This window comes from Hippichthys cyanospilos, chromosome 10, assembly GCF_059441005.1.
Source record: "Hippichthys cyanospilos isolate Australia breed blue-spotted pipefish chromosome 10, RoL_Hcya_1.0, whole genome shotgun sequence".
NCBI classification, from domain to species: Eukaryota; Metazoa; Chordata; class Actinopteri; order Syngnathiformes; family Syngnathidae; genus Hippichthys; species Hippichthys cyanospilos.
In genome coordinates this window covers 20,607,568-20,635,000 of record NC_142378.1, presented here as the reverse complement: position 1 = coordinate 20,635,000, position 27,433 = coordinate 20,607,568, and the positions used below count along the sequence as shown (strand labels likewise).

The window sequence follows — 27,433 nt, the reverse complement described above, 5'->3', positions numbered from 1 at the left end:
AACCCGGGGAATGATTGCCATCTTTTCAATTCTATTTTATAATTGTTCCACAAACTAACACCTTTACAAAGACATTCTATTTTCGTTAATTTTTATCTATTTATATGTTTCACTAACTGTTTTCTGTCCTGTCCTGCTTTAGAGGAATGAAGGTGATCGAAACCCGAGCTATGAAAGACGAAGAGAAGATGGAGATCCAGGAGATGCAGCTGAAGGAGGCAAAGCACATCGCTGAGGAGGCCGACCGCAAATACGAAGAGGTGAGATGTGGACTGTTGAGAGTTCAAAGAATGACAATGACACGGGTAATTCAAATTTTTGATTCATTTGAGAGGCTTAGATCCTGTAATTCCTCCTCCAGGTGGCCCGTAAGCTGGTGATCCTGGAGTTAGATCTGGAGCGAGCTGAGGAGAGGGCCGAGCTCTCAGAATGGTAAAGCCTCTGACTTTTCATGAGGTGCAACTAGGACAAGATTGAAATTTTTACCCTTTCATGCCCGACCCTGAAGAAGTGAAGACTTTTAGTTTTAATTGCAGATCATGTGTCATGTGTACGAAGGATAGAGTGAAACTCAACTCTCACAAGACGAGATGTCTCACAAGATTGAGTCCAAGAGACCAGATTTTTTGCAAAATTTCTAACCTCAAATAATGCACAATATATATTTTCAGTTTTCAAAATATTTTCTTTTTGTTATTTTTCAGCTGCAGCTGAGACGAGTTGTCAAATGAATCTCGTATTAGCTTCAGTGCTTTTCATATTTTTGCAAATCGTCTTTGTCTTGTTTGCCAATATGTTATCATCATTTTCTTCTATAGAAAAATCTAATTATCACCACACAGGTGATTAGAAAGTAATAAGCTGATCTTGTGTTTTTCCTTATATTGAGTGCTTTGCTATTGGGATTGAAAAATAAACAACCTTTTTTTTTTTTTTTTTTTTGCTTAGTGAAAACCAATTTACCATGTTCCATCACCATTTCTTTTTTTTTTTTTTTTCAAAGGACCATCACTACACAGCAGCAGCGCATGATGCACCTTAACATTGGAGTCTGCAGCAGTCTAACAGCTCTAATACACAATCTTGTTCAAATGAAGGCACTTTTGCTTCAAACAAAATCACTGCTCTTCTACATCTGCCACTATATAAGGCCGTTTTGGCGGGAACTCGACACGGCTCTTAAGGCTGCGCGCTTGTCGCCGTGACAAGAGCTACTTGAAGATTTATATGTGAGGGAGGGGGTTGGGTGTGGGCAGATGGGCTTTTCGTCACAAAGCACTCGCTGGAAGTACGAAAGTGCTTGCTCCAACAGCCACTTGTAGCTTGTTGATAGATTGTATAGATCTAATAATGTGTATCAATTTAGTCCTATTAAGCTAACAGAGATGCATATAAATAATTCACTTTTCATGGGGGTTGGTTTTCCGGTCCCCATTAACCGTGAAAAATGAAGGAACATTGTATTTATGTTTTTGATAATTAATATTTTTATCGCTTGGATTTTTTTTAGATTTTTAAACAACTGTTTACCCAGACGTTTTTTGTCATGAGACGAAGGGACGTTGGACCAACAGAAGACACACGAGACAATGCGCAAACCATTGGCAACAGGCGCCGTTTTTAACACTCTCAATTGGCAATTGAACGTGATTTCAGAACAATGTTGTGCAGTTTGTATAGGGCGTTGCAATTCACCCCGGGATCAAGTTTGCGCAGTAGAAAGATTTAAGTTGTGTCCATACGTTATTTGGTATGCTCATGTTTATTTTGACACGCTGGCTAACCTTCTCACCAAGTTTGGTGGCATCTATTACTGTCATGCAGAGCTGAACAAAAGAGCACATTCTCCTAGATATTCCATTGCATTTCCGGCACAACCAGCAAAATAAATAAATAATCTGCTGTACGATGACGGGAAGTCTCATGGCAATGAAAATCATGTGCAGTTATTGACTCTCATGCATTTTCGATGTTTCTACAGTAAAGCTAGCGATCTGGAGGAGGAGCTGAAAAATGTCACCAACAACCTGAAGTCCTTAGAAGCCCAGTCGGAGAAGGTGAGGAAGTCAAATTTGAAATCATATGTTTTCTTTAAAATTCTAAGTGTAGGAGACATAAAATATATGAACAATATATTGGAATGAAAACTAGATGCTGTGCTGGCTAATGCCGTATGCAGGTGCTGGAAATGGAAACTTCATCCGATCAAATTACATGTATGTGTTATGTTTTTCAATAGTACTCAGAAAAGGAGGACAAGTATGAAGAGGAGATCAAAGTTCTCACTGACAAACTGAAGGAGGTGGGTTTCTTGAATTCATGCCCATTTTTAAAATTAATTTTCAAAAGTGAAAAACATCACAGATATTATGATTTTTTTTTATGTTTTGCATTCAAGATTTTCATGCACTTTTAACATGACTTTTCAAACTTGTGGTCAGTAGTTTTTGTTTTTTTTTTTTACTCTCAATATCTTGGCATGGTCCAGAAATGTAATCACTGTCTTCCATTTTGAAGAGATTGCCTTTTGATAGTACGTATATACACTGTACATATGCGGTTTCATAAACAGTTTGAAGTTGTCTGGTGGCATACAGTGTAGTCGTCTCTAAACATTTCTTTCCAATTGAATTTCTATAAAAAAACAACCTGAAAAAGGCATCTTGTAACATCAAAAATCTTACAAAAGCCTTATAATCACTGCATTTAGTAATCATAGCTTATTGTCTTTGTTCTCATCAGGCTGAAACTCGTGCAGAGTTTGCAGAGAGGACAGTGGCCAAACTGGAAAAGTCCATTGACGACCTCGAAGGTAAAGATTTAGTTCATACATATTTAGTTCATATGTATGTATATATATGTATATTCTATCTATCTATGTTCATATATATATATATATATATATATATATATATATATATATATATATATATATATATATATATATATATATATATATATATATATATATATATATATATATATATACACCCCCGTGTTACGAACATAATCCGTTCAGCGGCTACACTCATAACTCGAATTGCTCGTATGCCAGGCAATCCAAACCAATGTTAATTAGTGAATGCGTGCAACGCGTGCAAAAACCTTAGGTAAAAACATAACGCCTTTATACACATATTAAAAATTAGTTACATAATATATTGTACAGTTAAATTAAACAACATAAATATACAAAGGAAAAATTACATTTACCTTTGGGGCGACGTGACTTGAGCTGGTTGAAGGCGGAGTGGAGCAGAGATCAACCCGCAGAATTTATTTATTTATTTTCTTAAACAAGAACTTTTCTCAAGCTAAAACATATCACCGGCGATTTCCTTCTCTTTAATCCATAATAGAAGAAGCCTCTCCATTTTATTGTCGACCGAGGTCCGTCCCCTGGCAAGGAAAGTCTTGCCCTTAGAAGATTGTCGAGCGGTTACGGCCATACTCACGAGCAAGGTTAACTATGTATGCGCCTCCTTCGTATTTTTTTTTATTATCTCCTGCTTCGTTTCAATTGTCATCATCCTCTTACTTCTTCCTTTACCGCCACTCGCAATTTTAGAAGCCATGTCTAACAGATAAAGTTTGCAAAGTCTTCACAACAGTCCTTCCTTCCGTTTTTCACTCCTTTTCTCTCCTTCCTTCCATCCCAACCAGCTGTGCCATCAAGCTAGATGAAGGAGTTCGGCCAATAGCATATCGGCATTTCTGTGATTGACGTGACACCGGCCAATAGCATACCCGCATCTCCGTGACTGAGACCGGGACTGTGAACTTAATCGACCAAAAACGTATTGGCATCTCCGTGACTGACACCATGACTGAGACAGTGACTGTGACATTGTAAGAGCAATAACATATCGGCGTTACCATGACATACGAAACAGTTGATTTTATTGACGCAGCAAAGCGAAAATAAATTGCACGGACACATTGACCGGCATGGTCAAAGGTTTGTGCATAAGGAGGGGACAAAAAAACACCGCGGTTCACGTTCGTAAGATGAAATGTTCGTATAAGAGGGAGTTCGTAAACCGGGGACCCACTGTGTGTGTGTGTGTATATATATATATATATATATATATATATATATATATATATATATATATATATATATATATATATATATATATATATATATATATATATATATATGCAAAATGTAGCAATATCTAGCGATTGTATATTGTTGCATGAATTACAAAGCTGATTTAAATTTCTAAGCTTTCTGTGGCATACTGTATTTTTGGGGATCCTGTTTTAGTGTTGGGGCATATGGTAATGCATTGAAATTTTGAATGTAGTTATTTCGGCATTTTGATAGATTTTATAATGTAGTCAACTCTTTCAAAATATTCACTAGTGTTTTTAGGGGGAGAGAAAAAGGGAAACATTTAGTCATTCCATTCTTCATGTTTTTCTTGCTGACTTCTTTTTTTTTCTTCCCATCTTCTCTTTCCTCGCTCCGCCTTCCTTTATTTTGCTCTGCTATTCGGCTTTGCTTCTCTTCACCCGCCTGTACACCCTGACCTCCAGATGAGCTGTATGCTCAGAAGCTGAAGTACAAGGCCATTAGCGAGGAGCTGGACCATGCCCTCAATGACATGACATCTTTGTAGACACCTGGCTCTTTTCCTTCCTCAAATTCATCTTTTAAATGGTCCTGCCATCCATCTTATCAAATGCCAATTAAAAGCTCAATCTTTCTTACTATCCATTCATGTCTTCACCATCATTCATGCTCGCATATTCATGTAAAATAGCACCAGCAACATCATTTACACTGTGCACTCTTGTAAGCGTGTTGTGACGAAGCCTGTATGCCTAAAGGTGAGATTTTGTGTGACTAGATTTTTTCTCTTTTAACCCAATTTTGATGGTTTTGTGAACATTTCCAATTTCACAACTAGTGCTGGGCAATAATATTAATATATTGATATATTGCGAGATGAAGTGACGCAATACGTGTATTGCAATATGGCATTCAGTTTCCAATATAGTACGTATCATTTTTGAAACGCCTTATTTTAGTCTTTTTTTCCTAAATCAATCAGCTCTGTAGTGGCTTTTGTATAATGATTTTTGTCATATTATGAATCGCGTTTTACATGTAAATCATTCCAAGCGCTTTAAAAACACCACATGAAATGTTACAATACATTACCTTTCCAGTGAAGCCATGTTCCAAAACAAAAGGAGGGTAAACAGCAGAAAAATAAAATGTTATGATACAAAAATAGAATGTCCTTCCTTTCTGCCATTTTAGTCACAGCTCGGCCTTCCACACAGTGTTCAAATCATCCGCAGTAAGCTCTTGTATGTGTTCCCGAAAAGGGCAATAATACCCCAGCAGCCATTTTAACAAGCGGTGAATCTCATGTTGCTTTTAATTTAAATGGGAATTTTGAGATTTCAAGGTTGTTTGATTTTGTTTTATTTCTTTTGCTGTATATGATAAGTAATTTTTGTGATATGAAGAAAAAAAACTGCACAGAAGCGACCGTATCTTGAGGTTTCCCAGTATTTGATCAGTTATAACAATAGATTTCGTCTTGTTTTTTTAAATGTTTTCTTCACCAACGCGAGTGACGTCACGGATCTGTTTGGTTTATGGTTGAAGGGCAAAAATGGCAGAAAAAGAAGAGTACAAAGTGGTGCGCAATAAGAGGCGCATGTGGCAAAGTGCTGTCTCTTTATTCCTGCCACATCAGTGCCATGTGAAAGAGCATTCTCAACTGCTGGGCCATGCTGTATTGACACAGTCAAGAGCATGCTTGAAATAAAAAAATGTGGACCTGTTGCTTAAAAAAAAAGGTTAATGTGTACTCATAGATGTCAATGATGCGTAGCTTCTGAAAAATGAATCGAATTTGTGTATTCTCATAATCTCCTGTTTTTTTTCAGTCATTGTTAATATATATGCCATATATTGGGTAATGTTTGTAAAATAAATAAATACATCTGTTGCAATCTGTATCGCAATCGGCATTTGCTGTATCGCAATATATCGGGATACACTTTTATGAGACAATACCCAGCACTATTCACAACATTACACTTACACAGAGTCTAGCTATAGTATCCGGCTTAATGTTTTTTTTTTTCTGCCTGAACTCATGGACACAGTCAGGGATCTCCTAATGTTGTGTTTTACCTTTGCTGTAGCAAAGGCAACTGCTGTTTGTTGCATGATTAACACATCATTGTGGTTGGGACTGTCTCTGCATGCACGTCACCAAAACAGTGTCAGGAAGACAAGAGTTTGCTGTGACAAAAACTACATTACGGAATTAATAATCACATTAGTATATGTGTATTTCACAATCACTGAGGGTTTATTGTGACTTTTTTTCTTTTTCCTTTGTAGATAAATTGTCACATGCCAAAGAGGAGAATCTGGACATGCATCAAGTCCTCGACCAGACTCTGCAGGAACTGAACAGCTTATAAAAACACACACAGACCCACACACACATTCCAAAAAAGTTCAGCACAGTGTTCCTTGAGCAAGAGGGGATTAACATAATGCTCCTTGATGTTCATTTTATTATTTTTTTTCAAGATGCATTTTGTTCTTAAGGCAGAAAGTTAAAACACAGAGTTCCTCATAAATTACACACAATGTCTCCCGACCATGTTAAATAGAAACATTTCAGTTTTACGTTGTTTTTCCACCCATCGAGCCACACCTCACAATTGTGGATGGAGCACAGATGGAAGTTTACTTCCTTTTTTTTTTTTTTTTACTTCTTAATGGCAATGATAAAATGCAGCTAGTGAGCACAGGCAGCACACTCATCTTTTGCGGGTCTATACAACACCCACTTATGTTTCAAAATGGGCATTTTTGTTTGTTTTCTTTAGGTCTGGTACAATACAATCAATTTAAAAGTTTGATATATGCTGCCTATGACTTAATTTTCCCAGCTTTACCAATTGTTAGTTGTGTAGAATTACAATAATGTAGCCAATATTTTGATGATACAGTATATGCAATGGTAACCAACACACAACTGGAAGCATTGTCAAACAAGATCAGCCATGGACCCTTATTGTATATAGTAGAATATTGTTAGGTTTAGTACTGCTTTTTTTGTTTGTTATTTTTATTACTTGATTGCAGGAGAATTTTCAAGACCAAAGAAAGCTCACAACATATGCACAAGGAATTGTGAATACAATTTTTCTTGCTATTGCCATTTAAAACAATTTGTTGTTATTGATGACCTTTTTGAAAGACGTAAATGACCAAAAACCCTCATGTCACCTAATAAATATTTTACAGAAATGTTGAATGAATTTTTTTGCAAGAGGTGGGGGATATGCTAATGAATTGTCATTGCTTGACAGCCAGACATACACTTTGTTAGCGTGGAGTTGCCAATGTGGAGTTAAAACACACACACACACATACACACACACATACACGCACACGCACGCACATGCGCACGCACACGCACACAAACGCCTTCGATTGCAGCCAAGTTTAAATATATTTGTAGGTTAATTTGGACATGTTTGAAAATGGGTTCAAAGAGTTTTAAATGCAGCCGAAAGTACTTAAAAAATACATTCAAACTCATTTGTTCCAACTCCAGTTGTTCCATGATCCTCTGCTGCCCCCTTTTGGATAGAGTTTACACTTCCTGCACCTTCAGCACATGCTCAAACACTGGATACACTCGCATACATGTGTAATGTAAAGCACCACAATTAACTTTCTAGTTACATTCATATTTTCTAACTAATAAAGCCAACTGTAATTACTTCATGTTATTGCTATGTGAAGTAGGTGTCGCACCAGCTCTTGTCATTGAGGTGCCGTGTCAGAGCTTGCAATGTTTATTGCAGGAAACCAGAGGTCAGGGAGTCCATTCTCAACCAGGTGGGCATAGATGGCAGACGCGGTGCAGTGCGGTGCGCAACCGATGACTCCGCCTCCCCCAGTCACGGAGACCTACGGTCCTGTCAACTGTACAGCAGGAGCATATTGGTTATTAGGCATGGCGCGTGACAAAACCTTTTAACTTTTAAATTTTAACTTCCATCTGACTGCTCTCTCAGCTATTTGCTCTGTGATGGGAGGGGCGTTAAGTTATGTAAACAAACCATCTAACTAGCTAAGTGACCGAAAATCAGCCACGAGCCCCTGGAAGCCAGGAAGGATCTCCAGGGGGAAAAAAAAAATAGGCCTCATGGAGCACGGAGTGATCTCCAGGAGGGAGAGGCCGGTGAGTATGGTCAAAAGGCCAAAAATCAGGCTCTCTTTGACAGCAGAGGAGGATTTCCAGGAATGACAACATGGGAGCGCAGCAATTTGGCAAAAATAAATAAATAAATTAATTAATTAAACAGCCTTCCCCGAGCCCCTGGAAGCACAAGGAAAGCTCCAAAAGGGACAGGCCTATGAGCGTAGCCAATTAGATAGATAGATAGATAGATAGATAGATACTTTATTCATCCCCGTAGGGAAATTCACATTACTATTATTTTACTATATATATTATACAATTACTATTGCATTATCGAATGGCGGAACAGTAAAGCTTTGTTCTATTGTGAGTGGTTACAAAACCATATTTATAGTGCATTTTACTGCTTAATTCAAAGTTGTATGGGTTGGCCATGGGTCCCAAGATTGCTAGTGATGTTAAAGGCAGAAGTAAGAAGATGTTTATATGGAAACGAAGTTGGAGATAATCAAGTAAAACGAAGCTAGCTATATATATATATATATATATATATATATATATATATATATATATATATATATATATATATATATATATATATATATATATATATATATATATATATATATATATATATATATATGTGTATGTATGTGTGTGTGTGTGTGTGTGTGTGTATATCAAGGTCTTTTTGAACAACTGTGGATTATTAAGAAAGAGGACAGTACATGACAAGTCTGGTGTTGGTTTTACATTTTATTTTACCCAGTTTTAAATCACTACATGATTTAATAAGCAGGTATCTAAAGTGAAGTTGTCAGACCGGTGAATCTGTAGCCGTTGACAAGTCAGGGTGTGTGCTGCCACATTTCCACTCAGTGATATTTCTTCCGGAAGGCACATCCTGGATAGCCAAGAAACATTCTGTACATGTTAGTTTCGTCTCATGTGAAACAATTGGAAGTACAAAATGGACAGACATTTAAAGTATCTTACCCGTAGTAAGTTTGCATTTTCCTCCTCGAGGCCTGCAGAGGATTATAGAGCAGCCAGCACAGGGCACCACTGTCTGGGCATGGCTGTAGATCGTTGTGATCTTGTAGCAGCCTGGTGTTCAAAGAGGACATCATATTCATAGTCGATTTGTTATTTTTTGTATTTGAACAGCTTGCGGTCCGGTGTGCCGCCCACCCACCAAATGTGAACTTAAAAATCCTGGTTTTTAATTAGCAGCCATCGTAAGTGCTATAAGTGTGCTTTACCCATGCATTTCACATCCATGAAGTAGCCATTTGGGGACTGCACCAGACGCTTCTTCTTATGTCTGGCCTTCTCCTCAGCAAGGGTTGGATACATCAGGTCTTTAACTTTTTGTTTCTGAAACACACAAGACGACTTAAACGCACATCCGTAAATTCTTCATCTTTTCTTTCTATACTTTTCTGTGATTTCCCCCACCTGATTTAAAATATATATATACCGGTATGTTGACTATGCTAATCAATACTCTATTCTTGAAGGATTTTTTTGACATGGCATAAGTCATGTTAAACCATACTATATCAGTTACATATTAGTGAGCATTTAAAGGAATACTTCTGCTTTAGGTTTTCAATACTGTACTTTGAAACTGCACTACAGTACCTCTGCAGTTCCACGAAATGACAGTATTATTCCACAGTCCGCTTCTTATTCCCACTCCATTTTGCATTTTTGTGAATTTAGCATCTTCAAAGGGTGTTCATGTCAGGGCTTTGTAAATAATGTTTATTAATATCATATGGTTCCTATCTGTCTGCCACTCAAGACTGACTTGTATTCACAAAGTCTTTTCTAATATTTGCTCAGTGAAATTTACTCCCAATAATTTTCCATCTTCATTTTATTGCATTTATGTTGGCCGCATTGGTTCCAGCCCTTTGTATTTATTTATTTATATACTTACTTACTGCTATTATCTACCTACTTGCAGCTTTCAGAAACATAATGCTGGCCAATTTATATTTACAAGAGACATCCAATCAGATTTAAAATCAGCCTCACAGGGCCACATCTCTGGCTCTCAATAATGTCAGAGTTTTTCTTTTCTGCGATTGGTAGGTTAGAGCAAAACATCTTAAATTCACCTTTCCTTATTTGAACTTATCTGAAGCATTTTTGCCTGCTTACATATTTAATAATGGACTTCTTTGTTTAGTAGTATGTAGTTTATTCCACAGATTTATTTTTCATTTTGCATCCTCATAGCCAATTCACACTTCAGTACAGTTAAAAAATAACACATCTATTCAATAACCACTGACACCTTTTCTGTTAAAAACAAAACAAACCAAAAAGAGGGCACACATTAAATTTTTCCGTCCCATCTGAAAAGGCAACCCCGAGATTGCCAGCCAATTTCGAGCATTTTGATGCATTTTTCAAGGCTGAAAGATTATTGTCTTGTGTGACAATGTAGACATTGATGGTACCATATGAAAGATTGGATTCCATTCTTTACCTCGAAAAAGAAAGTAATATTGTATCTTATTCCGTTCTTTAGTAATCACTTTGAAAAGTGAAGATGCGTTTTCTGCACAACAGTGAATTTGAAACATCTGAAACATCTCAGCAGTCCTTACCTTCTATAAAACATGAACAAAAACAGTGACAATGTGTTTTTGATGGCAAAATAACAGTTTGCGTATCTAACTACATTTCAACAGTGTTTAATCGGCATCGGAGCGCTGGCCACAAGTGTCATCTATCCATTCATTACAAAAAAAAGTAGTGTAAAAGAATTCTTGTATTTTACATGACGAAAATTCTCGTCCATGGCACTGAAAGAGTTAAAGAACAGGACCAGTACTGTGCCATCATGGCAATTAGCCAAATGAAATCAAGACTGGAATGTGAACACAAACTGTATGGACACACCTTATTTTATAATCAACACACAAAACAGCAGATTTAGGTTGTTATTTTTAATTCATTCATTCAATAATTAATAAGACCTGTTTTCTATCAAGTACAAACCAACTTTGACTTTTATTGAATGTAGATTCAAAGGCAAGCCCAGACAAGTCAAAAGTCAAATAACATAATTTTCATTCTGAATCATATTTTGGAATGATTGTTTTTGTTTTAAATTCAAATACCAATACAAAAATATTTCTCACTTTTTTTTTCCTTTTAAGTAGATCTAAATATTAAAATAGTAAGAATATAGGATCATCTTACGTACGGCCATATTGCTCCAATCACACAACTTCCTCTCCCCCCAAAAATGATGAATTTCTATGAAAGGGGGGAAAAAAGATGAACGCGTCTAAAAATGCCCTCCCGGAAAGAGTTTGCCTTTAGTTTGATTGAACGTTTTGATTTGAGTACCGGAGCTGGTGGAGCAGGCGGAGTCGAGAAATGTTGGCAGCAGCCAACATTTGGAGGAGATGCAGCCGGTCAAACTGGTCCATGAACATCATCTTTGCCACCGCGTTTTTCTCGTTAACTGCACACACCATCAAATGTTAAGTTTATTAAAAGCTTGAGTTAACAGTGTTGGATGTGTTAAATATGCCTGGTCATAAGTAGGGAAGGTACAAAAAAAATTGAAATGCCTTTGTAAATCAATTTATGGTAGATCAATAAATTACTCAAATGTTGACACGTCTACGTTTGTCCTGTAGAGATGGTGGATGGGAAGTGCAAAACAAAATAACAACCTGTTAAACATGTTTAGATTGTATGAGACAATTTTACATTTAAGAAAACAAATTAACGAAAGATGGAACACATTTCCATTTCAGAAAACAGATTTACTTTTCCGAAAACACAAGAATACAAGCCAAAACCAAATTAAATTGAAGAAAACCAGTTACCAGAGACGAAACACGTTTACATTTCACAAAACACATTCACATTTGTGAAAACAATTTGACAAAAGACAAAACTAATTTATATTTTTTAAAAAAATGAACAAGTCAAGCCTGCGTGGCAAAGACAAACAATGGAGGGAATAAAATCGCCCATTCCCCAATGAAAGCAGCTCATTTGACACACAAAAGCCGCACGATGTGAATGTGAGAACAACATTTCACTCCACTGCTGAATATATATATATATATATATATATATATATATATATATATATATATATAGCATTGCGGTTTGCAAGGGGGAAATAAAAAAGCTACTGTATTGGGAAGAGAAATGTTGTGACTGTTTCTGGCATGTCAGACAGGTGAGGTAAATGCACTTGCTACTGGCCCTCCTCGGCCCTCCTTCTACTTAATATATTTATTACAAATTGTTAAACGAATGAAATGTATTTCTTATTTACTAGATAGAGATAGTACTTTTTTTTAACTTAATTCATTAATTATCGAAACGACTTTTGCATTTGTACTTCTTGACTTCCCACTGCTGCATTTTGGGGCAAGCGCTACAAAAAAATAAAATAAAAAAATAACACGCCAACACACCCAGCCCGGATTTCCGGAGGCAAGAGACATATATAACAGACAGCTGATCCAACCATTAGAAAGCCATCTGACAACTGGTTACGTCACGAAGAGGCGGGATATCCGCAGCGGTAACGCTCTAGCTAATAACATGGCGAAGACTTACGACTACTTGTTCAAACTACTTTTAATCGGCGACTCCGGGGTGGGGAAGACGTGCGTGCTTTTCAGGTTTTCCGAGGACGCCTTCAACTCGACGTTTATCTCCACCATAGGTGAGAACAAAATCAACGGTTGAGTGTGGCCGACAGTGATCCGAGGAGCTGCCCATCCCGTCAAAGCTAATTTGTTGCTAACTTCCGAAGCCAGTAACTAGTTCGCTGAAGGGACTATTTCCTCCACCCCACTCAATGTGAATTCGAAGTTGAAAAGCCCCGAGAATGTAAAGTTCCGCATGCTCACTCCTACAATTATGCCATTAGAAACGAAATATTTTCCTGGTGACTGGCTAAAGCTAACGGTTAGCTCATTTTTCCCCACGACCAGCCAAGTGCGAAATCATGCACAGCGGAAGTTCTACGTAATCATCCATCAACTTCAAAATACATTCACGTATCCGACCTCCTTTTGATCAAACTGTACTCTTTTAGGAATTGACTTCAAGATCAGAACAATAGAATTAGACGGGAAGAAGATCAAGCTACAGATTTGGTAAGATGTCACACACTGCCAATCACATGCAGAGATTGCTAACTCAGCCATTCAGCATCCGGAATGCCGTTTCAGTTTGGTTCTTTACTCTTTTGCTCCAGATTCATCACTGATACGCTTTATGTAGCTGTCATGGCTTGTGCCCAAGCATATCCATATAGAACGTTTTTACAGGTTGCAATGAATCAGATTAAACACGAAAAATAGATCAATTCGTTCAGTAAACTGTTGACAGTGGCAATAATACTATCAGGTAACAATGGGCCAGAAAGTAAAAAGCGAAAACGAAACACTTCAGAAGCTCGAGAAGAGGAACCAAACAGACATGTTAAAGTGAACCAAATGAACACTCCAAGTAAAACGTTTTTTTTCTACCCAAATTTTTTAAAAAGTTAAAAAGTGGTCTTGTACATGCAGTTTGAACCTTAGACCTATGATGCATTCACACTGAACGCAATTAATCAAATTTTAATCGTGATCACGATACTGGCTGCCACGATAAATTGAGCTCATATCCTCTGTGATATGAACATTTACACAGTCATGACTACTCAAGCACTTTGTCATCCTACCACCAGGGGGCTATGTTTCCCAGATGTTTGCATGACAAAAGCTTCTGCTTTTCTCATCCTAATATGTTATTTACCAGTGTGAAATGGCATTAAGTTTCTCACCTGATTCCTAATAAATACAGTGCAGTGCTAGCTGTCAATTGCGACCCATTTTGAAAATCCGAATGGCAAAAAAAAAAAAAAAGATTACATTCACTTACAAACGACTGAAAATGACATTTTGACTGCTAATTGATTAAACATTACTTAAAATTTAGTTGTCTAAAATTTATAGTCACCTTGTCTGTCTGGCATAGAGGAAACCTTTAGTTATGTCTCACCCCCCACCCCCCCCCACCCCCAAAAAAAAATCCGCGATGCCCTAAGTGCGCAATTGGCGAGGCGCGAAGTAGCGAGGGATCACTGTGCTGTTTGTTTAAAAAAAATGGCAAATACCATGTTTGACCAAACATGATGAATACTTGTGATTAATAATTAGGATTTCAATATTGACCAAAATAATGTGATTATTATTTTGGCCATAATCATGCAGCCCTACAATCAAGTGGCCAATACTGTGCTAAATACTGTGCTGCACTATTGCAATCTTGGCGTAGTAACTGCGGTTTGACAGCTTTTAAAAAAAAAAACAAAAAAAACAAAACAAAAGGAAGTGCTGTACGTATCAGGTATCCCAAGTTCCTTCGCAACCTTTCAAAAAGCCAGGTGAGTGCTCATGCTTGGCTCTGTATTTGTCGTGAAATCTCAGCTGGCCATGTTGCATAGATTTCTGTGTCCGCAAACCGACCGACATGATTCATTCCTGCCCCTTGTGTGAGACGTTGAACTTCCCGAAGCTGATTTTTGTCATGAAGCGATGCGTGACAAAAGTAAAAAAAAAAAAAAGTAACTTCTTGTGACCAGGTAAAATGAGTTAAATTTCATGTCGCTTTCCATGTCGCGTCGCTATATATGCGTCCTTCGCATCACTCAACGCACCTTCGCGACATGTTGTGTGAACTACATTGACATTTTTTTTGCCTAGCACGCATTCGGTGTGAATGGAGCATTACTTTGTCTTTGACTTTTATTTTGAAAAATGACAGATACCAACAAGCATTAACATTACCCAACAATGTTAGACAGCGCCGTTCCAAACGCTGTCTGGTGTTTTTCATCATTGATGTTGGTCACCACTCGCCGTCTAAAGCGGTGTTTCCCTTGCGATCTCGGACATAATTAGGCACAAAAAGCGCCAAGTATAAATAGCCTAGTACAGGCATGTCCAAACCCAGTCCTTGAGGGCCGCCTATCCGGCATGTTGTAGAGGTTTCTGACCTAACACACCTGATTCAACTGATCAGCTCATCAGCAAATTCAGCGGAAGCCTGACAACAAACCTGATCATTTGAATCAGCTCCATTGGAGGACAGAAACATCAAAAACAAGCAGTATAGATGGCCCTCGAGGACCGGGTTTGGACATGCCTGGCCTAGTATATATAGCCATATATATAAATAATGGCTGTGTGTACATAATTAGTGTGTGTGTGTGTGTGTGTGTGTGTGTACAGTATGTATGCGAGCCTTCTGGATCTGATCTAAAAGTATACATATTGTTCCCATGCAGGGATACAGCAGGCCAGGAGAGATTCAGGACCATCACAACAGCCTACTACAGAGGAGCCATGGTTTGATGTTTTTTTTTTTATGTTCTTTCCCTCATATGATATATATTTTTGTGTACACGGGGGGGGTGCGTCCATTCATCCATCCATGTTCTACCGCTGTATTCTGGGGTCGGGTTGCGGGGGCAGCAGCTTGAGCAGGGATGCCTGGACTTCCCTCTCCCCAGCCACTTCGTCCAGCTCCTCTAGGAAGATCCGCAGGCGTTCTCAGGCCAGTCGAGTGACATAGTTCTTCCAGCCTGTCGTGGGTCGTCTTTGGGGCCTCCTCCCTGTGGATCTGCCCGGCACACCTCACCAGGGAGGCGTCCGGGAGGCATCCTGGCTAGATGTCCGAACCACCTCAACTGACTTCTCTCAATGCAGAGGTGCAGCGGCTTAACACTAAGCCCTTCCCGGTTGACCAAGCTTCTCATGCTATCTCTAAAAAGGAGAGTCCGGACATCCTTTTCCATTTGAAGACCCTGGTCTCAGATATGGAGGTGCTGATCTACTTCCCAGTAGCTTCACACTTGGCTGTGAACTGCTCAAGTAAAATTTGGAGTCATCCGCAAATGGCAGAGATGCACTGCTGAAAACCCCCAAACCGCACCCCCCTCGACGCATCAGCTGTGCCCAGAAACTTTGTCCAAAAAAGTATCGCCTGAAACTAATTCAACTTACTTTCGGAAATGAGGAAAGACTCTGACATAGGTGATACAGTGACTGAACAGTCCGTATTAGGCTGTCCGGTACCCTTGTACTCCCAAAGCAGTCGTCCGCCACTGACCTTGCCACCAAGGAATTTGTTGACCACCTCGGCGACTTCAGCTCAGAGATAGGAAAGCCCACCTCAGGGTTTCCTGACCCTGCTTCCTCAAAGGAAGACGTGTTGATGGAAATGAGAAGCTCTTGGAAGTATTCTGCTGACGGACTCATGAAATCCCGAGTTGTGGTCAGCCGCGAACCATTTCCACTGTACACATTGTTAATGGTGCACTGCTTCCCCCTCCTAAGATTTAGCTGGTGAACCAGAATCTCCTTGAAGCTGTCCAGAATTAGTTTTCCACGGCCTTACCAAACTCCTCCTGCATGCGAGTTTTTCCCCTCAGAAATTGCCAAAGCCTCACGGGGGTGGGGCTATACTTAGCTGCCGTTTGGCGCATAGGCACAAACAACAGTCAGTCAAAAAGTAAAAGGCATACTCTCGTATGAATGAAGAGCATGAAACAAGTTTTGACTCCTATCATTTTATATTAATATAGGACTTTAAAAAATGCACTGATCAAAAATGTTCAATATTTAATCAGACAAAAAGGGCAAATACCATAGATGTTGTACTGCACAATTCCAACAAGAAGATTATTCTTGACAGTAAAGGTAAAACCATTAAATTGTGCACTCACCATCAAGTGGTGTGTTAGCTTTTCACCTCGGGGAATCTCTTCACATCACCTTTTGTGTAAAATACACGTGTACTGTATCACTTTTATAACTATGCTTTTGCCATGACACAAACTTTACCTTCTTGTTTTGTGACCAGTCACAATTTTGTTCCTGAATTACTTCAACCGTTTTGGTTGTGGCAACACTAAAAAAAAAAACATACAATGTGGCGTTAAATCCTATGGAGTTTTTCTGAGGTTTTTTTGTTTGTTGGTTTATGATGCACAATTTTAGGGTATGATTTTGCTTTTGATACACTTGCTAAATTGTCTAGTAATTTTTTTACTATTACTTTTTTAACCCTGGAGAATCCACAGGGTTAAATTTGGCCCCTATAAATTCTGCAACTAAAATAACAAAGACCTTTTTTTTCCTTACAAATATAACTAACAAATTTAAGAGTGCCACTTCTAACCCCTGCATGGGGCCATCTAGTGGATGAATATTGCACCTACATGAGTCAGAGTGGTGATGACAAGATGGCTGGCAACGTGCTGTTTTGTTGAGTTAGAATTCAATCCAAACAAAACCATCTTCTCAGTACACCATCGATTGTAAAATTGTGTGGTTTTTTAAAAAATCTATTTCATAGTATGTTGCAGAATGCTTAGGAGTATGTTTTATCTATATATTTTGATAAATTAGCAACTCTGAGCTAGTTCAAAAAACAATGGGTCAAAAATGACACTTTGGGTGTATGGGGTAAAAAATGTCAGCCACATTGGTTCTGGTGACTTTGTAAACTGTAAGACAAGTATCAGAACAACTTGAAGCTGATGATAGTGACTTTGGTACTGAATTGGACAGCGATAGTGACTCTGATGAATCATTTCAACCACATAAAAGTGAGGGCGGTGAAAATTCTGCCCAAGACCGTGACTCGTCCAATGACTCGTCCAGTGATGATTTGCAATTTACAGAGACTGCAAGCCCACAGTTAGACACAAATTGTGCCACTTAAACTTACAGGTGGCGAAAGAAAGACTGACTTACCTGACGTGACTTTTCAAGGACAACAAGTTGAGTCATACCAAGATGCCACAACAGAAACACCACTGGTTTACTTTCACCGCTTTGTTTCCATTGATATGTTGGAAAATATTGTAGAACATACCAATCAGCACAGTGTTAAAAAACATAAGGAATGTGTAAACACTTCAGTAAAGGAGATAGAACCAGTTCTTGGAATGTATTGGAATGGTCTGTCAAGGAGGAAAATCGCCATCGATGTGCTCTGTGCAAAGACCTCAAGACTGAAATGCATTGTGAAAAATGTGCAGTACCTCTCTGCATTAACAAAAAAAAGATTGTTTCAAAGACTATCACCATGTGTAGTGTGAGTTCTGACAGATTTTTGGATAAGAAAGACCAATGGTGTTTTTGTTTTTTTTTTTTCCCCAGCAGTGATTTTGTCCCGGAGTTCTTGTTTCCATTGGCCAAAGTGTGTTTGTACATTCAAAATCCAGTTCTAAAATGCAACAAATAAAACAAAAAAAAATATTGATGGATATCGTTCAATGTAGCTGTGTATTCAATTAATTATTTTCCTAAATTCTAAATAGTTTACTGACAGTTTTTGTTATTCAGATTTTTCGAAATGATTCCCCTAAATCCCAAAGGGTCAAATTTAGCCCTAATCCTTAATTAGTGAATAAAGGGTTAAAATTGAAAAAACATTTTGGTGTTCAGTGTACATATAGCTGTCATTTAATGTATAATTCATAATTTTCCAAAGAAGAAAAGGGTTCTTGGGTTCTCCAGGGTTTTTTAATTACCATTGTTTTTAGAATCTCCCAAAAAACACTCAGAATTTTCAGGTCACTTCCATACATGCTGTATTTACATGAATGCCTTTGTCGCTGATTTATATTACTTTTTGTGTGAACACTGCAGGGCATCATGCTCGTGTACGACATCACAAATGAGAAGTCCTTTGATAACATCAAGAATTGGATACGAAACATAGAAGAGGTAAATGTTAAAATTTCTTATTATCCATTATTATGTTGGGCTAAATTTATTTAGCTGCTGTGTTTTTGCTTCAACATGGGCTGAGATTATTCGGTTTGACGTCAGTAGAGCAACTAATTAGGTTGCTTTAGCTAGCATACAGCAAATTTAGTTTGTTTTTATTTTCTCCATTTAGTCATAACTGAGTTGCATCAACACCGAAGGCTCTACTCTCTTTTTACAATATTGACATCTCTTCTAATCTGTTGACTCTTGTCAATAGCACGCTTCTGCAGATGTGGAGAGGATGGTCCTTGGCAACAAATGTGACGTCAATGACAAGCGACAGGTGTCAAAAGAAAGGGGAGAGAAGGTTTGTGTCACATTTATGATCAAGATGCATACAACAGCAACTCAAATTAGAATATTGTGGGATTTAGCACTTCTTGAGCTGATTTAGCCACTCCCAATACTTTTACAGGGGATTTAGTTGCTTTGCACCAAGACACAAGATGGTGCCAAAGTAAAATTTATTGTTTGACTTGAGCACCAAAGAAATTACTACCGTGATTCCCCTAATATCGTATTTGTAAATATGGTATTTCTAGGATAGGATGCACCAACACCTTGGTGACAATGTAAAAAAAAAAAAAAAAACAGTAGCAAAACAGATAAATCTCATTCCTGCAATTTCTTCATACTTTCTTGTATTTATACAGTAAAGTATGTTAAGTAAGTATGGTGCCTGCCTCCTATTGTGTGTGTGGTTTGCAGGTGATTGAGTGGGCGGTCAAGTGAGAAAGGTCTCCACAACAGAAGGAGCATTTGAGGCTAGAGTGTTGGAAACCTTTTCAGACTGTTGAAATAAATGTAAAACCTACTTTCATGTTATCGTGACGGGCGCGTTGATGCTTCAGGCGACGCAATGGACGCGATGGAGCGATGCATGTTGTCGCGCGACCGGCGCAGCGCGTAATTACACGTGACGCGAGAAGTTAATTTTTTTTAAAAATTTTGTCGCGCGTTGCGTCAGCCAATCATTTTCTGGAACATTCAATGGCTCACACAGGGGGCGGGAGTGAATCATGGTGGCTTCTTTGCGGTCACCCGGAGTGACCCAACACAGCCCACTGAGCTTTCAAAACAAAAACGGAGCCAAGCAAGAGCACTCACCTGGCTTGTAGAATGGCGGAGGTATGGTGTTATATTTGTGCCACAATTGCGAGCGTGCAAAAAAAATTGAGCCTAGAAAATAAAACTGAGCAAGCGAAAACAGATTTTGAGCGCATGAAAAAACTATTGAAAAGAATTTGCTCGCTCAAAATTCCTTTTTGCTCGCTCGCGATAGCCCTCTCTCGCTCAACATCTCGCTCTCGCTCACGATACTCCTCCCTCCCTCGCTCAACATCGCGTCACAAAGATAGCCAATTAGAGCTTGTTACAGCGCATTGATTGACAGCTCGGTATCCGATGAGATTGCTTGTTTTGTTCACCCGGAACGAGCAAAAGAGAGTGCATCAACACAGGCTTGGGCGGGAGAAGGTAGACTTCTTTGGAAACAATGTATGGGCATTACTTTAAATATTATTATTATTGCTGTATTGTATCAGACAGAACTCCCTTGTTCGTTTTTGCACTTTAATGATGTAAAAGCCCACCTCATCCCGCCCAAGTCGATGTGACGCACTCTCGTTTGCTCGTTCCTTTCCTAAGATGTCATATTTTGCTATCCTCTCTGTGTGCGTGGATGTGTGTGCGTGTGCGTATGTGAGTGAGTGTGAGAGGCAGGCACTAAGTTTACCAAAATGAATCGAAGAGAATATGGTCAGTTTTCAAAATAAATATATATATTTTTCAAAATAAAATAACTTTAAGACCTAGATAATACATAAAATGGAAATAATTATTTTGGGTGCTGCTCGAGCCACGGAATGGTACCAGGTTGCGGACCGGTGGTTGAAGACCCCTGGTTTATAGGATGCACCCATACTTATGGCTTTTATATTTGGGAGAAAAAGTGTGTCCTGCATTTGAGGAACTGCGGTAGGTGAATTTTCCGCAAATAACACAAGCTACAGTATGTGTCAAAAACAAACAAGATCAAATTAAGATGCTCTTGTCTCACTGTTTTTTAAATATAAGTTGGCCCTGGAGTACGGCATCAAGTTCATGGAGACCAGCGCTAAGGCCAACATCAACGTGGAGAACGTATGTTCACGCTTAATAATTGCCCATATTCGCCCTGGTGCATTGACTGACGTTTAAATGCTATGGTGTGCAGGCCTTCTTATCCCTTGCTCGAGATATCAAGGCAAAGATGGACAAGAAGCTGGTGAGCACGCGCACACACACACACACACACACACACACACACACACCGAAGCATATATCATCATCATCATCATCTTAATAGTACTGATTATTAGGCATGGTAAGAGATACAAATCCCACGAGATGATATCTCACTAGCTTGAGTCCACAAGAATATGACAAGATTTTTGCAAAATTAAAAAAAAAAATAAATATATATATATATATAATTGCTAATATAAACTTTATATAAACTTTCCAATTTCAAAATGATCTTTTTATTCATATGCTGCTGGAATAATTTTTTCAGCTGAGATCTCTCAGAATAGTTAAACATGAGCGAAATAAAATACTTCCTTTTCACACGCTGCTTCAAGAAAATTTGCAACTCAACCCTTTCACTGTTGAACATGAAAAAAAAAATCATGTTTAAAGTGCCAAACATGAAACAAACCAAAAAAATAAAAAAAATTAATGCAAATAGTGACATGCTCACTGCCAACTGATGTCGCAGGATGGAAAGGTACATTTTTGAAATAGCAGAAATCAAAGGAATCTTTTGTGATGGCAAAGTTACTTCATGGCATCAATGACTTCCACTTTGGTAAAGTGTTAGAACTACTGTTTGACTAAAGTCGTCGTTTATGTGATTTTATAGCACAGTCAAGGGTGTCAATTAGCCACCGAAATCCACTGCCTTCCACCGTCAAAAATGGCTTCTTTTCGAGCGCCATGTACTGTACAGACCATGATCCCGTGTTGTTTTGATCGCTCTCACACTTGGTGGGTCTAGTGGCGATGCAAAAGGGTTCCTTATTGTTGCTTGCTTGTTTGAAGGCATTTTTGAAGAGCTGGCTCGCTTCAGGTTTTGGTGGTAGTACTACAAATGTCTGCGTACAGTTTGTGTTAGTTGCGGTGTATGACTTTTTTTTTTGGGTGGGGGGGGTAGAGTTTACAAACTGTCTTTGTCTTATCATTCAATGTGTTACCACCCTTTTCCTCAATTGGAAAACCAAAAGATTCAAGAGATTTATTGTCATATGTATAGTTGTACCGTACAATGAAATTCTTATTCTTCCCAGAGGAGCAGTCTACATTCCATAATTGAGCTATAAATAAATAGCAATAAACAACAAACAGAGATAATGGTGCTAATCATGTTGTGTAGAATATCATGTAGTACAAAAATATATATCCTGTATATTTTCTCGCAAAATGTTGTCACACAAAATGTTGTCACACAGAAGATTTAACAGTAATCAGGCCATTGTATATTTATCCTGCGTACATACTTCATTGAGCTCCTTTTCTTTTTCAATTGATGGTGGATTATAAACAGTTAGGTGCATATCGCCACCTACTGTACAGGAGTGTAGCACGCAAGTCTTCCCATCAGCCGATGTAGTTGACCCCCATTGCACTTCTGGCTCAAAAAGCCGTACCCTCCAAAAAAGTGAAAAGGAAATGAATCTTGTGCGAGACATCTCGTGACGCTCAATCTCATCTCACAAGATCTTGTCCCATTCCTACTAATCATACAGTACATGCTCTAAAAACGTTTGGCTCAAAAATAACCCAGACTTGGTGAAATAGGGATCCTCTCCTGATTTTTTTTTATGTTTTTAAAGAAAATTGAGTTTGTCTACACAATATAACCTCCTAAAAATTGGGCTGGTTGGTGGGATTAGTCATGTGACCTGAATTCAGCGTGGAATAAATAACCCAAAAAGTGGGAAGTGTCCCAATTAGAACCATTTTTTTTTTCTTTCAACTGTTTGTTGACTGTGGAGATGTTCAACAATCTTTGTTCTCTGTGTGTTTCAGGAGGGCAACAACCCCCAAGGCAGCAGTCAAGGTGTGAAAATCACAGAGCAACCCAAGAAAAGCAGCTTCTTCCGCTGTTCACTCCTCTGAGGAACCGACGGCATCCACCATCAATCGCCTTAACTTTTTGTCCTCCCCCTCCACACTGGACAGAACTGGACACAGCTGGCTCAGATTTCTTCTTTACAACGTCTTAACCTGTCTTCCTTTCCCTTCAGCTGTCTTGCCTTTTTCACCCAGCATCGCTTTATACCAACCAGTCTTTGCCCGGTGTCAACGAATTGAGCTACGGTGGCCTGTAACATTAATGCTCAGGCCAAAATGTATTGTTCTATACCTTCATAGATTTTATCCACTTTTAAAGGACACGCGCACACACACCCCAACCCCCACCTTTTTTTTTTTTTTTTTTTGACCAAATTTTGTATTCCCCATGTTCATGTAAGTCAGGGCACCGCTATTAGTTTACACACATCCATTGAAAACGTTTTACCCTTCATATTAACACTGGGGCTTATATGTATGTCCTGTCCACCTTTTTCTTTCCTTCAGGCTGAGACTTTTCTTTTTGTGAACAGTTGGGTGTGCAATGTGTTGTCATTCGAGGCCAGTCGGCTTGCCTCATTGACAATGTTTATACTCATGGAACAAAGATGGCCGCCGCTTCGATGTATGCACTTCCTCAGACCCCCAAGAGGAAACGGTATCATAGCAGCACAAAGGAGGGGGATTGCAGTGACAATTTAATTTTTTTTTTTTTTTTATGCATTTTCTACTTCTTCCAGTTATCATTTCCCTATGGGGGATTACATACTCGATTGATTTAGGGCCTTGGATTGGGGGCTGTGCTGTAGCAGTATTTATGGAGTGGAGGGGGGAACAACAGGACAAAGCACCAAAATGACAAAGTGCCCATTTATGTTCTTATTGATCATGCACTTTTTTTTTCCCCTGTATCTGTATTCTTTGTGTACAAACGACAAAATTACTATCGGATCTGTTGTTTCTTCACATCTGTTGACTGTATTTGTTGCAAGTCTTAGCTGAAAGTGATCTTATTCATGCACAAAAAGCACCCGAGCACTGAAGAGCCTTTTAGGAAAAAGAAGATGGCCAACGTGCAGAGATGCTCGTTTCCCGTCTAAACAACTTCAAATGTTTCCAGTGATGTCCACATCTGACACACAAGCCATCTGAACTATGCATTCCGGGTGCATACAAAACTCAAAAAAGCTTTATTTGACAAAGGTGCAGAGTATATTTACATTTTTATTGTCTTGCTGTCACTCCAAATTCATATTGTGAAAATAGTCGTATCATGGTTAAAGTGACCTCCGCGGTTAACTGCCTGCAAATTGACAGGTTTAAAATAAGTTTGAGTTAAAATGTTTTAACCTTGAATTTGGACAATTATAAAATATTTTCTTTCCCAAACTAAAGTTGCATTTTGTTTTGAGGAAGTCCTGACAAAATGCAGAAATTGTAAATAAGATCTGCAATGATTGTACTGTAGTTTCATAAATCTGATTGGTCTACACACCTGTAGATACGTGTACTTTGGATGATTTATTAAAAGATGGGATTGAAACTGTGTTTCGGTTGCACTTTCGTTGTTGGAACCTGTGTGCGTCTGCTTTTGTTTTTGACACATACACATTCAATGAGTGTCTCCAATTAGTCACATTGCTCCACCCAATTCATTTTAACACTATTAATACTGTAATTGTTTCCTAGGTGTGTTCTTATGGGAGAAACAACTGCAAGGCCACCTCACCAGAGATTAGAATATGAACAGACTTCAGTAATCTCGAATTTGACACTGCACTAACAAACAACCTCAAAGCAGCATTGGGGAGGGGTCCAAAATTGAAACCATTGGGAAAAAAAAAAATCTTAAAACTGGGCGGGTGAAAAGTGAACCCAGTTTTGGTGGTGTCATTTTCTACAGAATGCCCCTAAAATTGGGTTATTTTGATGCAAAACAACCCACTACTTGGGTCAAATTGACACAAGCAGTTTTTGCCCAACACATTTTGTTTAAGGTGTGTTATTTTGTTTTTCTTTTGACAACAGCGACCTGCATATGCAAAGCATTATAGCCTAAAAATGCCACGATGATAATTGCCGTTTGTTACAAGTATCACATCTTAATACTGGATGGATGTACCTTATATTATGTTTATACAGTATAAAGTACAAAATAATGTTCCTTAAATCTTTTCACAGGTCATTTGATTAGGACTATCTGTGACAGACATGTTGCAGATAAACAGGTTCTCTCAGTTTATGAAAACCCGTTTGTTCACAGGTGGAATACCTCTCAGATTTGCTGAAATGTGGTGTTGTGTCTTTTTATACTTCTACTTGATTTAGTCTATTCAAATATTCATATTCAAAAATAAAACATGTCTGTGTGTGCCTGAAGTCAGAATGGAGTCATAACAGGGGAATTTCGTATCAGGGTGTCATTCACGAGTGGCTGTAAAACCTTTCAAACCGGTTCTCTTGGACGTTACGCCATGCTTAAAAGCATATGCAATTAGTCATCTATCACGTGTCAATGACAACACCTACAAAGACACCCATGGCTTCGTTTCCTTCAAAGATAAAATGTATACTAACCCTAAGCCACAGTAATAATTTATGGATGCCAAGATAACTGTTATACCTTTGATCATTTATTTATATTATTTTTATGTTACTAACCAAGGTAAGTGAGACAATATAGAAATAATAATATGTCCATCCAATTGCTGTGGCTACTTTTCCTCACTAGGGTCACTGGCTACCCCAGCTGGCTTCGAGCAGCAGGTCGGGGACCCCCTCAACTGGTTTCCAACCAATTGAACGTTCCACCATTCACACCTCCGGACAGTTTAGAGCACAGGTGTCAAATTCCCGGTTCTCAATGGCCGGTATCCTGCATCTTTTCTGGTTTTCTCTCCCCAACACACCTGATTCAAACGATTAGCTTATGAGCAAGCTCTGCAGGAGCTTGAAAATGATTCTAATTATTTGAATCGCATGTGTTTAAGAGAGAAGGTATGAAAACATGCAGGGTACCGGCCCTCGAGGACTGGAGTTCGAAACCAATGGTTTAGACTGTCCAATACACCTTCTATGCATGTTTTTGGAGTGTGTGAGGAAGTCGGAGTGCCCGGAGAAAACCCACCCGGTATCGGGGAGAATATATATAGGAACATAGGAAGGCTGGAGCCAGCTGGAATTGAACTCGGCACTCAGAACTGTGAGGCGGACGTTCTACCCACTCTTTACCGAGCCACGTATCATAATAAATGTTGCACAAAAGTACACACCACACAAATGTTGACCAGAATCTTTATTTATCTTATAACAGGCCAAAAACAGTTTTTAAAAATTGTTCCGACGTATCATATTCACAAGAAATGCTGATTATTAAATGGATCCATGTGTGCAGATAGGTACAAGCATTCAGATCAAGTTTTTAGATGCAAAACTAAGTTGTAAAGCCCCCATTGAACCTGTAAGAAGAAAAATGTCTAAAAACCATAGGAATTCTTTACAAAACAAAGAATTTCTTCAATAAGGAATCATATTTATTATATTGTTCATTATTATTGCCATACCTTACCTAAAGTGTATGGATATGTGGTAATACTATGCTGAACTACTTAACTACTATATCAAGTGTTGATTTATTTCCTCTTCTTAAATTGAATTAGATTTTTTAATTTCATTCATTTTTTTCCATTTGTTTTGTGTTTATACTTTCAATAAATCAATATATATCAATTAATCAAATCAGGAATAAAATTAGATATGTTTTGGTTTTTGGAAAGATTTGTTCTGAACAACCAATTAAAGGATGGAAAAATACTGATACTTTTGTCGACCCTGTTGCTAATGTTGTTTGAATCACATCAGTCAGCATGACTTTTTCTTAAAGTGCTGGGCAGATTTGATGACATGGACTCACAGAGGCTGAAATTTGATTGGATAGTAAAACAAAAAAAGGCTAAGTCGCAAGTGGCAGTGCAGCCAAGAGAATTGCTACAAAATGAATTGAATTGACCATTGATAGTAAATTAAGAGCTGGGCAAGCCGCCCCAAAGCGGTGAGTCAGTGACAGAGCACCCACCTGAGGTGAGCACTTACACACTTTCAACAAGTACTTTATGATGTAAAGGCTTGTATTAATACACAGACTAAGAAAGACCATTTGTACTGTCCCCAATCGAAAGACGTAAACCTGCTTCAGTTGGCGCTCAGTCTGTGATTTTTTTCATGGCTTTGCGTTGTAAAGATTGTAGATTGTGGAGAATTATTGCCACATGTATAGCCCGAAACCACACAGTGAAA

General features: G+C 38.5%; 3 protein-coding genes across 8 annotated transcripts in view; 2 read left to right on the top strand and 1 right to left on the bottom strand.

Moving 5' to 3' along the window:
- Nucleotides 1-7,294, top strand: part of tpm4a (tropomyosin 4a) — a 27,021-nt gene extending 19,727 nt beyond the window's left edge. For 2 of the 3 annotated variants that reach the window (XM_088425430.1, XM_088425432.1), the window contains 6 exons: nucleotides 143-260; nucleotides 362-432; nucleotides 1,982-2,057; nucleotides 2,240-2,302; nucleotides 2,743-2,812; nucleotides 6,374-7,294. In XM_088425430.1, the coding sequence (XP_088281556.1) occupies nucleotides 143-260; nucleotides 362-432; nucleotides 1,982-2,057; nucleotides 2,240-2,302; nucleotides 2,743-2,812; nucleotides 6,374-6,456 (481 nt within the window). In that variant the 3' untranslated portion in view covers nucleotides 6,457-7,294. Of the gene's footprint in view, nucleotides 1-142; nucleotides 261-361; nucleotides 433-1,981; nucleotides 2,058-2,239; nucleotides 2,303-2,742; nucleotides 2,813-4,542; nucleotides 4,731-6,373 lie in introns of those variants that run through there. The other variant, XM_088425433.1, reaches the window with a different exon arrangement.
- Nucleotides 7,295-8,968: 1,674 nt separating this feature from the next.
- LOC148417496 (small ribosomal subunit protein eS27-like) lies at nucleotides 8,969-12,341 on the bottom strand. 4 transcript variants are annotated; one of them, XM_088425496.1, is made up of 5 exons: nucleotides 11,568-12,341; nucleotides 11,422-11,474; nucleotides 9,461-9,575; nucleotides 9,195-9,305; nucleotides 8,969-9,102 (listed from the first exon to the last, which is right to left on the bottom strand). In XM_088425496.1, the coding sequence occupies exons 2-5, from the start codon at nucleotides 11,425-11,427 to the stop codon at nucleotides 9,074-9,076; spliced, it is 261 nt and encodes an 86-aa protein (XP_088281622.1). In that variant the 5' UTR covers nucleotides 11,428-11,474; nucleotides 11,568-12,341; the 3' UTR covers nucleotides 8,969-9,073. The 4 variants fall into 4 exon arrangements, with proteins under 4 accessions (XP_088281622.1, XP_088281623.1, XP_088281621.1 ...); XM_088425497.1 differs by having other exon boundaries at nucleotides 11,422-11,685; nucleotides 11,831-12,341; XM_088425495.1 differs by having other exon boundaries at nucleotides 11,422-12,341.
- A 396-nt stretch (nucleotides 12,342-12,737) lies between these two features.
- LOC148417495 (ras-related protein Rab-8A) lies at nucleotides 12,738-24,685 on the top strand. Its single transcript, XM_088425494.1, has 8 exons — nucleotides 12,738-12,912; nucleotides 13,288-13,348; nucleotides 15,529-15,589; nucleotides 18,902-18,979; nucleotides 19,242-19,331; nucleotides 21,101-21,166; nucleotides 21,240-21,290; nucleotides 23,093-24,685. The coding sequence occupies exons 1-8, from the start codon at nucleotides 12,789-12,791 to the stop codon at nucleotides 23,180-23,182; spliced, it is 621 nt and encodes a 206-aa protein (XP_088281620.1). The 5' UTR covers nucleotides 12,738-12,788; the 3' UTR covers nucleotides 23,183-24,685.
- The last annotated feature ends 2,748 nt before the right edge of the window (nucleotides 24,686-27,433 follow it).

Coding starts and splice junctions, on each gene's coding strand:
- LOC148417496 (XM_088425495.1), bottom strand. Junction 9,306..9,460: donor CATGGATGTGAAATGCATGG/GTAAAGCACACT, acceptor TTTGAACACCAG/GCTGCTACAAGATCACAACG. Junction 9,103..9,194: donor AAAATGCAAACTTACTACGG/GTAAGATACTTT, acceptor TTGGCTATCCAG/GATGTGCCTTCCGGAAGAAA.
- LOC148417495 (XM_088425494.1), top strand. CDS start 12,789: ATGGCGAAGACTTACGACTACTTGTTCAAACTACTTTTAATCGGCGAC. Junction 15,590..18,901: donor CCTACTACAGAGGAGCCATG/GTTTGATGTTTT, acceptor TGAACACTGCAG/GGCATCATGCTCGTGTACGA. Junction 21,291..23,092: donor CAAAGATGGACAAGAAGCTG/GTGAGCACGCGC, acceptor TGTGTGTTTCAG/GAGGGCAACAACCCCCAAGG.